This window comes from Acanthaster planci, linkage group LG16 (genome assembly GCF_054643075.1).
Source record: "Acanthaster planci isolate LZ-2023a linkage group LG16, COTS_SCS, whole genome shotgun sequence".
Classification (NCBI taxonomy): Eukaryota; Metazoa; Echinodermata; class Asteroidea; order Valvatida; family Acanthasteridae; genus Acanthaster; species Acanthaster planci.
The window spans coordinates 5,919,666-5,936,227 of record NC_141792.1 but is presented as its reverse complement, the minus strand read 5'-3'; the positions used below and the strand labels follow the sequence as shown (position 1 = coordinate 5,936,227).

General features: G+C 40.9%; 1 protein-coding gene across 1 annotated transcript; it reads right to left on the bottom strand.

Moving 5' to 3' along the window:
- Positions 1-10,440: 10,440 nt before the first annotated feature.
- Positions 10,441-12,672, bottom strand: LOC110988055 (zinc finger protein 862-like). Its single transcript, XM_022251275.2, has one exon. The coding sequence runs from the start codon at positions 12,604-12,606 to the stop codon at positions 10,573-10,575; it is 2,034 nt and encodes a 677-aa protein (XP_022106967.2). The 5' UTR covers positions 12,607-12,672; the 3' UTR covers positions 10,441-10,572.
- Between the last annotated feature and the right edge of the window lie 3,890 nt (positions 12,673-16,562).

The following is a 16,562-nucleotide window of genomic DNA, read 5'->3' as shown; positions in this document are numbered from 1 at the left end:
TGCCCACTGACGGGTTCCCTCTCCTTTTTTCCAGGGTTACTACCAAACGCACACAAAATCTCGAAAAATTGCAAGCGGTCCGAGACCGTGAACACGCTGCAAATAAAGTATCGGTGCGTACTTCATTAATGAGTACGTTGCGCACTGACTGTGGTACATGTACACATACATAGTGCGTGTACTAGTGCTCAGCATGTATCCCACGCATACATGTACATATGTACATTGTACAGTACTGTACTGTACAGGTACAGCGTAATTATTCTGATGCACCAGTTGCACGAGCAAAGCGCACGTGGCGTGGCCGGTTCCGTACAATGCCGTCGCACAGACCTGATGCCTGGGTAGGATAAATATAATTTGAGACATCGGTTTTCATTGGCTCTTTTATGGACAAGAAATGGTAACATTGCAAACGGACCAATGACATTCACTGTGTGAAGAGTATTCTTGCGCGGTTCAGCGTGTGTCAGCGATCGCTGTTTTCCAAAAGTATAGACGGTAGATAGACTACAGCGTTACCAACACGGTTCGCAAAGAAGCCATTCATTGGGAAGGAGAGGGACATATTAAGTTGATCTACAAAGGCAGCAAAAACTCATGGCGATGAGAATGGGTGGAACGTGGAAACAAACTTTGGATGATTTTTTCCGAGTTCATTTGGAAATTAATGGAGCCGGTCAAAGCAAGTGGTGCAATACTGAAATAAACCACGCATCATTGGAAAAATGCGATCGTGACTCATGTGAATCTTTCAAGCATCAGCCCCGATCAAGTTAAGGAAGACGAATTACCGTATATCAGGTGATATTCAATTCCTTTCTATACTTTGTGTTTTTTTGGGATGGGGAAAGATAAGTTTGGGATTTTATTAAGTCGAGCTTGGATGACATGGTCCCTTTCCATGCACGTGTTAAGCATTTGGATAATTCGTGAGTAAATGGTTTTTATAAACGTGGTTATTTTTTATTGTTTTATAATGGCTAATTTTAAAATCTAAAAGCCTGTATATTATTCTCTTATCTATACTGACTCTATCGTTTCCATTAATTGTAAACAAATGTGACTTAATTCTTCCTTGATATTTCAGTAGTCTGCATTTATATTTTAGGTAATGACAACCGTACTTTAGCTAAGTGTACATGTAGTTCGATTTCATTTTTTTGCGTGTTTATTTTTGGCCTAAATTCACATTTACTCAGAAATAGCCAAAAATTAAAGTTCGTAAGTGGCAAATACATGTACTGTACATGTAGATACAAACGATACATTCATAGGACGGCGTTAATGTTAATTGATTACTGTTATTGATTTTCTTGATGAGCCCATCCTTTTTTGCCAATATGTTTGCATGCCGCAGTCATCTTCAGGTGAACATTTTTTTTTTCAAATATCTGCAGAAATGAATTCAACAGAAAGATCTAAAGTCAGGGTTTTTATTTTTTTTTTTTTAAAGCATTGTAAGAAAATTGATTTTTTGCCGGCTGTGCTTGCATTTTCCGAAGTTCACTGCTAATAATAAAAGAGTGTTCCCCCCCCCAAATAAATGTGCATGCGCGTTAATTCCCACATATTTCTGGACTGTTAAAGTATGAAATAATTGGTGTGCCAGGCTAAGGCCCGTATTATGTGTATACACTTCACGTCACGGTCATAATTATAATCTTTAACACCTTGGATTTTTGTCGCGAGGGGAAATACGAGATCCTGGATTGGACTGATCCCGGTGCTTATTGATAAGGACCAGTTGCTAGCTGCTTGGATGCTAAATATACAACTTTTTGGCAGGCCAACAGCGATATTAAGTGAAAAATACACAAATACATTAATTCTCTCTTGATCACCATGTGTTATTTTTTAAGCGAATGTCATTAGTAATTGATTTGGGGCAATTTATTTTAAATGTGTGTTTATTTTGTTGAACTGTAGATAAATACACGTAAAGCGAAATATCCCATTAACTCCTAAATGTGCTTTGAGCGGGCCTCAGCTCATTTACATAAAAACTGCGACAGAGTAGTCAGACGCCTGTATGACGTACAAAGACTACACAATATACATGTACATAATTACGTGACGGGAACCAGTCCAGATCCTGAGTGAGCTGCCTGAAGTGCGTGCATGGGCAGACCTATACATGAGGCATTTCCTTTGCGAAGTGTGCAACTGTCTACCAGAAGTGAAAACCCGTTTTGAGTGTTGTGAACCTTACTCCCACTATAGGCTCCCATTTCGAGTTTATCTTGGCGAGAGCAACATGGTCCGAAGACTTTCTCTGTACGCGAAGTCTCGCATCTGTCTGCTAGATTCTTCCGGGGCTCGCCAAAAACAGATCATCGAAGACCTAAAGAAGGACGGCATAGTCGTAACTCGACGAACGGTACAGCTATTTAAAGAAATTTAAAACAACGGGATCTTTCGTGAATAGAGCGGGGTGTGGGCGTCCTCGAAAATTTCCAGCATCCCTAAATCAGCTAATTCACGATTTGTACGAAAATGACGACGAGCTAACTTCTCGTGATGTCAGCCTTATTTTGTATAACATATTTGGTCTTGAGGTGGCAGAATCAACTTAAATCAGAATCGTTTAAAGTTAGGTGGGGTAGCGAGTGGACCGGCCTACTGCCAACTAATACGTGACCCCAACAAGCAAGCACGCCTTGATTTCTGCCGTGATGCTGTAGGTCATGGTGACACCTTCGACGACGTTTTTTTCACAGATGAGTGTACGGTGCAGCTCGACAGGCACAGCAAGTTAACGTTTCGAAAGAAAGGATGTCCAAGGAAACTCAAGCCAAAAGCCAAACACCCAGTTAAGCTGCATGTCTGGGCTGGCATTTCAAAGTGGGGGAAGACTCCCATCGTTGTCTTTCAAGACATAATGGACAGTCAATTCTACCGGGAGGAAATTCTGGAGAAAACACTTCTCCCTTTCATCCAGAAGCGCTTCCCACGTGGGCATCGCTTCCAGCAGGACAACGATCCCAAGCATACAGCTCGAGAAACTAAAGAATTTATGCAGCAGACCGGGATCAACTGGTTTCCTTTACCCGTAGAATCGCCTGATCTTAACCCCATAGAATGTCTGTGGCACGAACTCAAGCACTTTCTTCGACGCAAGGTTAAACTAGCGAGCAAAGATGAACTCATCGAAGGAATTCACCTCTTCTGGCGAACCAAGATGACAGTAGAGTCCTGCACACGGTACATCAACCACCTGAAAAAAGTTATTCCCGCAGTGATAGAAGGCAGTGGGCGAGCAACGGGATTTTGAATCAGCTAAAGAACCAACCGGCTCGCTTTTCAGAGCCAACACACCTTCAAAAATGAAATAGAATTCTTGTCATTCGTGATTATTCTGGGGTTACATTTCAAAACCTAGAGAGCAACGAGGAATCCATGAAACCACTCGATATACTTCTTTTATAAATTGAGCCTGACTAACTTCTTAACATAAACTTTTTATTTTCTCACTTTTAAAATAACATGAGGATTGTGGTTACTAGCCGCCACACTTTGTCCCCAGTCACATTTGTCACATTCAAATCGAACCCCCCCCCAAAGTAACCTCCAAAAATCCTCAATAAAAAAGGAATATATGAACAGTTTTTGCGATAAGTCCAAAGGTCTTAAGCTCAATGAGACACATGTACAATAGTTATGACCATTGCCAAAAAACCACTTAAGTTCATTTGTTTACAAATCAAAAATGGGTTTCTATTCTCAAACATTACAAACTGGAACCATATATGCTTAATAAACTAAGGACAAAGGAAAGGGACAACTCTCAATTACAAAGATCGTATTGATCCAAATCATTAACAGAAAGACATATACGTTTCTAAAGCCCCTCAACCCCTCAATAAAGACGACAACAATATCTACCAGAAATAAGCCTAAACAAACGCTCACCAGTTTACGTGTAAAGTTCCAATTAAGAGGTATAGGCAATTTGTCCCTCAATTAAAATTTCCATTGCATACATTTCCATATGACTTGAAATCATAATAGCTGATAATAGTTATGGGTATGGGCTTGTACCCTCCTTTACATTCGTTTCCAGTCATGTCAAGAGGAAAAAATATTAATGACAAACGTAGGTAGGGACATCGGAACACAACACATAGTCCTGGGTAACAGAGGCAATCACCTTGTGCTCGTCCTTCCCATATATGCATTGCAGACTGTCCAAATATGTTACATTTTCAAAGGTCCTCTTTTTTGCGGGGGGGGGGATGGTTGAGCTCTTAGCGACTTTAAAGCCACGAAACATGATTGGTCACTGGGGTGCGGGCATGTACATTGTACAGTAGGCATACAAATACAGTAATGTACATATACACTCTATACTCTATTTTTATAACTAGACACATCCCTAGCCCTCCCGCATTTCACGCACTTGCCCGTATGTCCATCCTAGCACTCAAACATGTATGTTCACTCAATTCAAGTGTGCCTGTGAAAATACCCTTACAAAATATATGTGTACCCGTCCGTCCGCGTAAGTATAATGTACATATACTCCCCATCCAACAATATAGACCTACATGTATTTTTTTTTGGAGAACCAGAATTTAGGTTTTGCTTAAGTTAGGGTTAGATGCACCCGTTTTCCCTTTTCACGCACTCGCCCGTAAGTCCACTCAGGCACTCGTAATTTCCCGCATGTCTGCGAAACCCTTGCACAGTATTTGAGTATACATTGTACGTATCAGCAACACAGCCATTTTGCATGGAAATCCCGATTTCAATATTAGAATTTCAAAGAATATGAAGATGCTTAAGAGGAATGAACAGAAACTGAGATTGTTGAAATTACACGACGTTAAGACCGTCTTATTAATCATACAAAATTATACTTTTGTATCTGTACAACGTGTCTGCATGCAATCACTGAGCATGAGTGATGCGATCACTGTGCCGTTTCCCCTTCCCCCTTAAATAAAAAATTAGCAAATAGCAGCAAGAATTTGTTAGACAAAGGGGAAAATCCAAAAAAAATCATCTTGAGACCACTTTATGGGATATTGAACATCACAGGGGAGGAGAGAGAGAGAAATCGTCGGAATCGGTATTAATGACATTAAATTAAAAAGATCAAAAATTAAAATTACTTTCTTCATCATTGTGTGTCGGGTACCAAAATTTGAACAACCGACTAATCCTGCACACAACACATATTTATTGTTTGGGCACCCACTAAGACCAGAAAAGAAAAAAAAAGTTCCAAGCACCATTTGACTTGGAGCCCCATATCTTTGAGCACCCATAAAGGCAGACTACCATAGTTTGAAGCACCATTGACTTGGAATGCCATCATAAATCAATGTTTGGGCTTCCACCGAGGCCAAAGAGCGCCAGGTTGAAACAACAATTCGTTAAGACAGTGCCAGAACAATTCAAAACTTCACCAAACTGAAATGATTCTATGTACATATCTAATGTCAACTCATGTTTCCAGACACCGTTCTTTAATTAACTTTCTTTGTTTGCACTCCCCTGTTGCACTTACTTAAGGGAAGACATGGTCGCAACAACTGTTAGACACTAGCTACTCCTTCGACTTTGTCATACAATGCACAGCACAGTATTTTATCTACTCTATTATTTTTATAATGTTAACAGTAAGGAATCGTTCATAAATTAAGTTGGTGTTTTATCCGCTTTAAAGAAATTGCCCCACGCGCAATGCACGGCCCAAGAAAGAAAAAACCCATTCATGAAATCCTTACTCCATAACAGGTAGTAAAATTGCTATAATTTCCTCTGAAAATACTTTTCTTCCAGAAACAAATGGATGCCATCTGGCCTATAAAGGTTGAAAAATGCCCTGTGAAATTAGTTGTGCTTTATCAAAAAGACACAAAGATGTTGGGAAACAAGAGCGGGCCCACTTGTTGACAGCTCTACCATGCCTGTCGATTGCCTCCTGGGGGTTAGCCCCAAAGTAAAATGCTGGTGGGATGGATTTCGGACAAGGGCAAGAATGTTAGGGGGTCAAGCTCTCTGCTGCTATGAACAAACATAACGCCTCTGTCGTATTGAGAAGAAATCAACTTGACACATTAGTGCCTGAATGAACCACAAGAGGCCCTCTCATATCCTGTAATCAATCTCGTCGGGTCATATACAGGCACTTCCAGGACAATAAAAAATTGCCTGGGTTAAATTTTAACCCCAGGGAAGGTGAAAACTGCAAGTACTCATTACTTTAGGTTGTTTCAACCCAATATTATGGGTGTTTGAAATAGATTTCTGGTTTACAAACAATGTTGATATCCACTCATTTGGTGGTTGAAATATGAAACACAAAGTAATTCTCATCCTAAAATTGGGTCAACACAGCCCGTATTTGGGTAGTTCCAGATTTTACCCTTCCTTGGGTTAAATTAAAGCCATGCAATTATTTTTTTCAATGTCCTGAACTTTTTTGAGGGGTCTTGCGTCCCCAAAACTTAACACTGAATCCCCAGTGATCCCTTCTGGCACCGTGAAGACGGATAAATGACCGAAAGAATATTGAGGTCAAGCCTCAGGTACTCAACCTTTATATGGTGACCACGGGCAACTCAAGTTAACGCCACTCCGGACCGCCAATACCCCATCCTTTCATCTCAATGGGTTGAAAACTCAATTCGTAAGCAGTTGTGGCGGCCCCAGTGCGAAATGAGTGAGCTCTTCTTTTCTACAGAAAGCCACTGTTTTCTTCAAGTTCGAGTTTGAAATTGCTATGCATTCAGTACAGACCTATGAATGGGCAAAAGAGAGGGCCAAGGCCCGATGGACGACATGATACATACTCGTGCAAGGTTGTTAATGGATAAAAATCCGGGTTGTTGGTGACATTTACATGTAGTTGAATTCTTTGAGGGGAGTCGGTTTTGTTATTTTCACTGTATGGGAAGGAAGTCAGCGCTGATAAATGGGGAACTCCATTTGCCAACTCGATGTGAGATAGACGCAACACGGATTCTTATAACTTGAAGTGCATGAAACCAAAGAATGCACACACCACGGCAGCTACATGTATAATAAAGAGTAAACATGAGGGAAATCTGTTTATGAAAAAAGCTGATTTTTCATTGAAGAATTTCTTCATTTAGAGAAAAATCAATTCATATCTTGGGACATCATTGAATTAAAACGTACAACTTGGGTAACTGTCAATGTTCAGCTGTACATCAAGATAAAGGGGGGCCTATTCTTGAAGTGTATTATTATGCTATGTGGAGTATTTATGACCTTGGGTCATCCTTTCATTTTGAAAGCTTAGTTTTGGAAAGCTATACACGTGGACTGTGTACTTGACTTAACGAGAATGTTTCATGTGCATTCGATTTGCTACGAATTTCTACCATTGTTTGGTATTGATTTTTCCCCAGAATCGAAGTTTTTTATCCTTACGGAACCCTCTATTTTTTATATATTTTTCAGTATTTTGCACATGCTGCTCATTTCATTCCTGCTATAGTTCTACCTACATGCATGGTAGGGTATATTCGGCATTCGTCACCGATTTGACATAATAGACTGGAAAAGGACCAGGACATCGTTCGTGTAGCCTTCCCAGGCTACACCTATTTTTTTAAATTTCATTATAGGCCTACATGTACATGTGCATTTATAGAGGCCCTCTAGGCCTACATGACAGTTACATGCTGGAAATTCGTGGCCATAAATCGACGGACCTGCAACTGAAAGAACAACGTTCATGTCAAGTAATCTGTTTTTATAGTACTTGAAAGGTTTGGAATTTCTTTCTACCGTTGCTAACAATAACAAAGGAATCGTTATTCGGGAATGTGTAGGCCTACACCACGGTCTCCTTGTAGTTTGTAATATTTTGACCAAGGGAATTGTGTAATGGAGCCATCCTACTTTTTCATAGTGGAGAATGTAAAGATTCTTTCATTTTCCAACAAACAAATCCATGCCGTCAAATACGAATTTGTTACGCATGCACTAGTAGTGAATTAAGTCCAGCACGTGTGTACATGTGATCCAAAACCAGCAGCAAAAAATAAATGTAGATCTTTGTTTGCTTTCAGTAAATGCTTTTAAAAAGGAGACTTTGAAAGTCACTTGGATGCGACAGACATTCAAAGCCAGATATCATCCCCTATGACTGTGAACTGGGATCGATGGGAATGATGCCAAGAATTTTTGGTGGTGTTCCCACCCCTGTTTCTTCCAAACCGACCGATCATGTCAAAGTGTTTGAAAATCCGGCCCAAATCCCTCTTGAAGAAATCTTTGGGAAAAATAGTACAAGACGAAATTTGCATCCTTTCAAAAATGCACTTTTTCTAAAAATAGGCCTATAGGCTATGAATCGGAAATACAAAGGCGAGGTTTCCTTTTCGAGCGATTAGGTTCGGAAAACAGTAAGAAAATTACAATGCGCCAAAATAATTTCTGCTATAAACTGATCAACATAATTCGTAAGCGGTGTAGTTTGATGTACACCAGACAGTGCAAGTGGAACGTAGGCCTACCTGGCTGCCGCAGGTTTGATTTTTCAAACTTCAATGTTGCTAGTGCCATGCCGTTTCCGTCCTGTGATCGGATTACATGTATCAGGCGGAACATAACGTGGAAGTATGTTACGGAATCTGGCTGTGTCAAATGTGTGAAAAATCCATGTTCAGGTGATGCGAAAGAAAATATCCTGAACTAAAACCTGCTAATTAATGCAAAAAAATGGACGACTGCCTTCGACAACATACGAACGCCTTCGACAACATACAAACTTGCTACACGTGCATAAATTCCCCCCCGGTGAGAAATGGCCAGCGCAATATACACAGTGAACAAGGACACCAGCGAGCGAACAAGGACACCAGCGTGCCAGTGTTTTTTTAACACACTGGTTTCCGACTGTCGAGTCACATCGGCCGTATGACAATCACGCTTTGCGCTTGTGCTAACGTACTCTTATACATTGTACACGTACATAAACCTGTACGTGTACATACATGTACATGTACATATACACGTGTTTGTATTATACTGAACACTGTACATGTACATGTGGCTGTGGCTTGATTGCCTGTGACCTAGTGACTTGAGCATCTTTCTTTCCCATTCACCAATAAAGTATTCTTTGTGAAAAACAAGCAAGAAAATATGAAAAACAAAAAGAACCAAATCATACAAAACAACTGGGGTACATTTGCCCCGGATGGATGCTTCCTTTATGTTAGTTTCACAGCCACAAAAACCTGACTTTGCCAATCGGGAACAAGATATTTGCCCCATACAGGTTTGTACATCGGGGTACTGATTTAACAGTATTTATTTTGGGATGAATGCGTGAATATCCGGGCTGTCCTAAATGTTAAGAGAGGTGAGCTGGACTACATGTGCGAACGTTTTTAACACTTTTCAATTTTTTGGTTATTTGGATTACCCCGAGAACTTTTACTAAAAAACCAAGACACAGAAAAATAAAAGAACGAAAATAACAATGGCATTTACATTTGCAAAATGGTCTTGAAAAATTAGTTTGTTGTTAAACGTGCAAAGCCTTCCCTGAAGGCTGAAGTAACACTGCTTGCGTGAACTTCATGGACGAGCACATTGATGCACCCAACCCCACATTATCGCTTGTATGCCCACCCAATCGCTCTTATCTCCACGTATCAAAGCCACCATGCAACATACGATGGAGGTTTAACCCTGTACCGTTGGGCAATAAAGCCATGAGTACCAACAAAGACCCTTTCATGACGCATCTCTTCCTGCAGCCTCTATGGAGTGGTAATTGACAATGTGTTTTGTTGAGGTTGAGTAGAGGCTCTGTGATACTACTGTGTAGCTTAATTTTAAAAGTAAATATTTAATCGTAAATCTTTTGATATGTCATTACAAATTTCCCTCATTTAAAATCTCCCCACATGCTACATGTGGGAATTAAAGTATGCCATGCCTCCTACAAATGATCAATCTACTGACTTCCTATTGCCCCACCGCTGACCATGCCAAGATAAGTCATAATCAGGGTTCTGCCCAGGATGGTTTCAGTGCCGGCAGGACTATCTAAGCGGAGCGCCACCATGGGTTGGCGAGGAGCGTACAAGAAAATTTTTTGAATTTCAAAGCCCCCCAGATGGCCAAAAACGGCACTTTCTGAGTGTTTTCAGCTGTGTAATCAGGAAAAAAATCTTTGAAAATTTATAATTTTTGTCAGATAGGATGAGGTAATCATTCTAGATGGACAGTTGAATTCACTCTGAAACACTCTTAAATAAAGACTAGAATCATAACGAATTATGCACTTCCATTCATTCATACAGTATTTTAATAAATCACAGCAATGATTGCTAATTCTGACCACTTAGCAGTGTGTGAGTCTACGATTTTTCCTCATGCAATATTTTAATAAATCACAGCAATGATTGCTAATTCTGACCACTTAGCAGTGTGTGAGTCTACGATTTTTCCTCCTAGCCCAGAGTTGCACTGCTCCTCTGAAAGGGAAGTTTTCCAAGGGAGGACCTTCTATCACAACTCTAAGAATTGCATCAAGTGTCTGTTCTACCATTCTGTTTCTGACCTTAGTTTTAACCAGCTTCAATTGTGAGAATGTTCTCTCTGGATCAGCTGTGTTTGTAGGAATGACCCTAAGGATCTTTGACTGAAGTTAGGATACACAGCCTGCAATGCTTGCCTTGTGCACAGCCTCTGAATGAGGTCTGTGTCTGACATCTCAGAAACCTGCTTGGTGTAATTCTTGAGAGACATCCACTCCTGTTGCAACTCATCAAGAGTTCCTAAGACATTAGAAGCTTCAAAGAAGCCATGTGCAGCAGTGACAGTACTTTTGCCATAGTCTGGCAACTGGCTTGTAGGTGTCAAATGAATCTCAGAAAGCTTGAACAGTGAGAGAAGCAAACTCATACCCTGTACATCCTCCCCATTGAATCGATCTTGGAGGTTTTCAGTAAGAGCATCAATGTACCTCCCCCTGACATTATTCCTGAAATGTGTTTCATCAGATGGATTTTGAGGGCCTAGTTTTGCAATGGCCAGGAATTCAGGAAGCCTTGCCAGATTAACCCCATCTGTTTCCTTCAAAGATTTCAGAGTGGTGATGGTGGATGTGACAAGTTCATGTACTAAAGTGTAATCTGAATCTTTCTTTTGGAAAGCTTTGGATAAAGCATTGATGTGTGGGAGGACATCACACAGCAGGAGCATGGTAGCAGTGAATTTATATGTTGTGACTAACCTATTCAGCCCCAGAGCCCTTGTATCTGTCCTCTCAGTGCCTTCCCTCTGCAGGGTTACAATCCGATCAGGGAAAGCTTTCTTCACCCTCTCTTCACTGTTCCCAATTGACAACCACCTGGTTGTAGAAGGCTCAAGAAGCTTACCAGGGGTATCAGTTTTCCCTTCACCTTCTTTCTGAGGCAGCAGGATGTTTTGGACAGCCAGAAACCCTGCGGTTCTTACATTGCTATTATCAAAAAAGTCAAACAAATGTCTAAGGACATTTTCAAACTGGTCAACATCTTTGATACATTTTGCAGCTTGAGAAGAGGCAAGGTTCAAACGATGGGCAGTGCAGTGTACACCAATTAGGCAGGGAACGTCGTCTTTCAGTCCCTTAACTACACCACACTTCCTCCCAGTCATCACAGCAGCTCCATCTGTTCCAACCCCCCTCATTCTTTGCATATCAATACCTGCTTTCTCAATGTATTCCTTGACCCTTTTTGTGATGACCTCAGCATTCAAAGAGATTATCCCTGCCTCATTAGGATAACCATCACCACTCCTGGCAGCTCTGGATATGGCATCTATTTCAGGCAGCAAAACATCAACAATCTTCAGAAATTTCACTTGAAGGTCACCATCAGAATTCAAGTATCGTGCATGGAGAGCCAATTGTTCAATATTTGTACAATCGCTAGACTCATCGAATATCAGGGCAAAGTGATCTGAGGTTGCGAGCTCTTTCAAAGTGTCATCTTCCAAGACCTCAGATAGCACATACAACATCTCTTGAACCGTTTTATCTGATGTATATGTGGCATTTTTTGCAACACGAATCTGCTCCTTCACTTTTAGTCCCAGGAATGATAGAAAATCAAGTAAAGGTTCAAAGTTAGTGATGTGTGCAACCCGCCTCTGCACCAGAAAGTACAAGGATGTGAATGCCTTATTTATAGCCGAAAGGGAGACGGCAGGGTTAGAGGCCTCCCTGATATCTTGCATGAGCATGTTCTCCCTATCCCTCTGCATTGCATCCTTATGGGATTCACACTCTTCATGCTCTTTCACAGAGCCCTCTCTCATACGAATACAGGGGGCAGTGTTCCATTTTGGTCGACCATATGGCATCTTCTTGTACTTTTGGCATAAAAGACAAAACATTCCAACACCGGGTTCATGGTGCAGCCAAGGTCGATTTTTTTTTCCATTCCGGGTGGAAGTAGTTGGCCTGTTTACCCTTAGTCTTTTTAACTCCACTCGTTGATGGGGTAGACTGATCAGGGGAGTCAGAACCAGGATCTCCCAGGGAAAAAGGATTAGGCTGATGGTGTGTATCATCCCCAGTGTTGGTGTCACCATCCCTAGCAGATGGTCCTGGTTGTGGAACATGGGCAGCCCCAGTTGCAGGGTGGTTCTCCCTAACCGAGGATGTCTATTTCCTGTAGTGAAATCAACACAGAGTGTGTGTTAGTTTGCAGCTATTTTAGTACTCTACAATGCTGATCCTCCCCCAAAAGTTCACCAAATCATTGCGTCATTTTAATAATGTTGATTCCAGTATCTGAAGAAAATTTTGTAATAAAATTTGGTCAACATTAAACAATGCATGTATTATTGCCAAAATAATGTTTCTTTTTGTCCCAATAGAATCGCTAAAATTTCCTGTTTTTGTTTGAGATAGTTTTGGAGCCAGAATTCACTTCATCTGTAAGCATCGTATACATTATTTCAAGAGGTACCTTTATCCATGTGCATACAAAAACAAATGTATGAAATAAATTGATTCTATTCTGTAAATCCCATAAATATTAAATTAATTCGTATCTCTATGTTGCCCATACTTTTCCACATTATTTTTCATTTTTTTGTGTTTAAAATAAGGCAAAACATGAAAAATCTTGGCAAAATATTTTCCTTATTTTCTTTATACCCCCTCCCCATTTCTAAAGTGGACCGTGCCAAAGTCACGTGTACAGCTTCACAAAAAGACCGACCGAGCAACGAACGAAAGTTCGTATGCACTGTTGACATTCATAGTGTGTGCCACACCGTACGCGTATGACTGAAATCTCGGCCTACCCCCAGAACTGTAGGGCCCGACGTCCACTCCGCTGCCACGTTGGGCCCCACAATTCTGGAGGTAATCTCGGCCCGGGCATATCGTGTGTATGAGAAAGATTTTTACTGCAAATTTTCTCGAAGGAAAAGTAATCACAGTTGGTAGATATTTTAGGAGGTTTCAGGGAAGCAGTTTTTGAGAAATTTGAACACAACGTTCAGATCTTTAACTTCTATCTAAGATCTGTACGTGTCCATGAGAATCATGTAACGTTACTCCATTATCGTCGATATAGGTGGAGAAAGTCTACGAAAACATTTTTCTCACCAGTCCCTAGTCTCACCTGAAAAACTTGTCCAGCGTTCCAAGCTTCATCCGCTTTGACTTATCGACACTATGCCAACACAGTCACTCGAACAACTTCCAGAAAAATATTCTCCTCTCCCTCTCTTGGAGCTGAATCAGCTGTCACACGCAAGCCTAAAGCACTTCGGTCGAACATCCGGGCACTTTCGTGAACCGAAGTCAAATATGCATAGCAACCGTACAGCAGCCATGCTCTGGAGTGAAAACAAACCGCGCTGGATGTGCACGTGATCGACGGTAACGTTTTGTATGGTCCCATCACACGTTTCAAGTGGACTCTTCGGTTCGAAACTTCAATTCTTCAACGAATTTCAGCCTTCAAAATGCTTAGGCCGTGTGAAGTTGTTGGATGCACAAACCACACAATGTTAAAAGCAAATTATTTTATAATTATACCGTTTTCTAAAGAATACCGAATGTAGAAATCAGTGGGCGCTGAAAAAAATAAACTGAGAACACGAAGTGGATCGACACCTCGTAAAATGGCATTGTAATACCACAATACTCACTTTACTATTTTTTTGGGGGGGGGGATAGCAGTCTTTCTTTAATCCTAACATGTCTCATCAAAAACAAATTCACACATTTTAGGACAAAAAATGGCAAACTTGAAAACGACTAATTCACTCCACACGTACACGCGCGCGCCTCGACATCGTGAGATTGTTGTCACTCTAGTGAGTTACGTGATCGCAGCCTAGAAGGTACCAGCGGAGCACGCGGCCGGTGACGTTCATGTATCCTACACGTTTCACCGCTACGTTGGTCGTGTTCCTTGCTCTATGATATGATTCAATAATGTTAGTATAATTCACACACGCTACGAAGGTTCGTATTTCAATACCTGTGGCTTGCAAGTTGTCTCTTTTATTTGGATTTTTATCGGGAATTCGTGCCGGTCGGAAAAGTTGTTTTGGCAGATTATGGTGGTCGGCAATTCTGCGTGCCGGTCGGGCCCGATCGGCGCCGACCGGCAGCGGCAGATCCCTGCATAATACTTTTTACCTAGGTATGTAGGAGAGGTTATAAGGGCAAGATCGTGGTAGATAACCACAAGGGGGTTATAAAAAATATGTCTGTTTGGGAAAGCTGTCATTTCAGATTGGATGCTTGCTTTCGAACTTGGAGAGGTCAAACACAGATTTGTTTAAATGGGAGAAATATATGCGTCTGTTGTCTCAATTATTTGAATCCATTATTAGATCTTTAGAAATTCTGAAAAAGGTTTCAGAAGTTGGGAAAAGGCGTTAATTCGACGTACTAGTTTTCAGTATTACGTACCAATAGTTTCATTAAAAAAAGAGAGAATTTGATCCAACCCCTCCAAAAACAGACACATTGGCCTACATGTACTGGAATGCCAAATATGATGAACAATATTTCAGTGGTGGGAAAATGGCTTTGGTTCGAAACATTTCTGAACAACATGTAGCACTTTTTTATGTAGACCTACAGGGCCTACCCTGAACCTTCTCATAAAAATTGAAAATTCTAGAAATCAAAATAGTATTTAATTTTTCGCAAAAAAAAAAAAAAACCCTTTTTGCAACCTTCAGGCTTAGTTGTTCAGGCTAAAACACATTCATGTACATCAACTAAATTCATCGTTATCAAAGGTACATGTACATCACTCAAGCACGTTGTACATGTACTTGTATATCACCCCGAACACCAGCAATAACACATAATTAGTGCCCATGTATCCGTTAACAAAAGGTTTGCCAACAGGTTTTATACAATCTTTAATAGGCCAATTGCTTAATTTTAATTCTTTTTACAACACATTTGGATCATCATCACGGACTTAAAATCAAGGTTGGGTTCTTCCGGGACGGATGACGTGACCTTCAAACAGAAACACCGCCTGCTAAAAACTGAGCACTGTTCTAGTGAATTTGCTAAGGGAGCATGTACATACATATATTAAAATGGAAGCCCACCTTCAGGTAATCACAAAATTAAAAATCCACGTCAGTTACCCACCACCCCTTCCCAGACAATTAAGTCCACATGCCTGACGGAACTGACATGTATTAATATAAACAGATCGTCGATTGGGTAATACCGAATGCCTGCATGGAAAAATCCTTCTGGAAAGAACACAGCATGTACGAAAATATGTACGGAATACCAACTTTCAAATGCAGATATACACTAGTTATTTTACTTGCCGACACGACCTGACGGACAACGCAAGGGGCAAAGTCCCTCGTTTGTTGATAACGATGAAAGGCAAACACACTGTACAAATATATTACAGTTTGATCCCAAACGAACACGAGGACAGTTCCTTTTGTTGAAAATCATGCTTCCACAATCCAGTCACTACAGTAAATGTCAATTTGGAGACAGGAATAGTCTAATCTTCGCACTTTCCACTCAAATTGTATAAGCAATTGAACAGAAAAAAATGCATGGGTAAACCATGGTGAAGCGAGCCATTCTCATGTCGACCACAATTACGGACGTAACCGCAACCTGACCTGATCACAGTCACATACTGAAAGCTTGTTCGTGCTTGGGAAGTCAGCCAAAGTTTACACGGGTCAATGGGCCCTCGTAGTCGCTCGTTTTACAGTTGTGCGTTTTACGTGCGGGCGCGAGGATAATCAAGCGAGTTCGTGTGAGGGCAAAAAAATGCGAGGATTTGTGAGACATCTCAAGCGGTTACGAGATCTCGTAAACACACTTTAACGCTCATAAGTCCACTTACTCGCTCGCATTTTCATGGGTACAGTACTTCAATTAAATCAGAAGTGTACCTGCTGTGCAAAGTCAAATGCATAATGCATTTGACCAGGTCTGCTGCAGGTACATGTGGCCAAGCTTCTCGTTCACATCAACTACTACCTTGGCCTCTTCTACTATGTTATGTTCTAGGTTTCTCTCGATGGTGACCAGACGCAGGTGCTCCTCCTGG

Coding starts and splice junctions, on each gene's coding strand:
- LOC110988055 (XM_022251275.2), bottom strand. CDS start 12,606: ATGTTCCACAACCAGGACCATCTGCTAGGGATGGTGACACCAACACTG.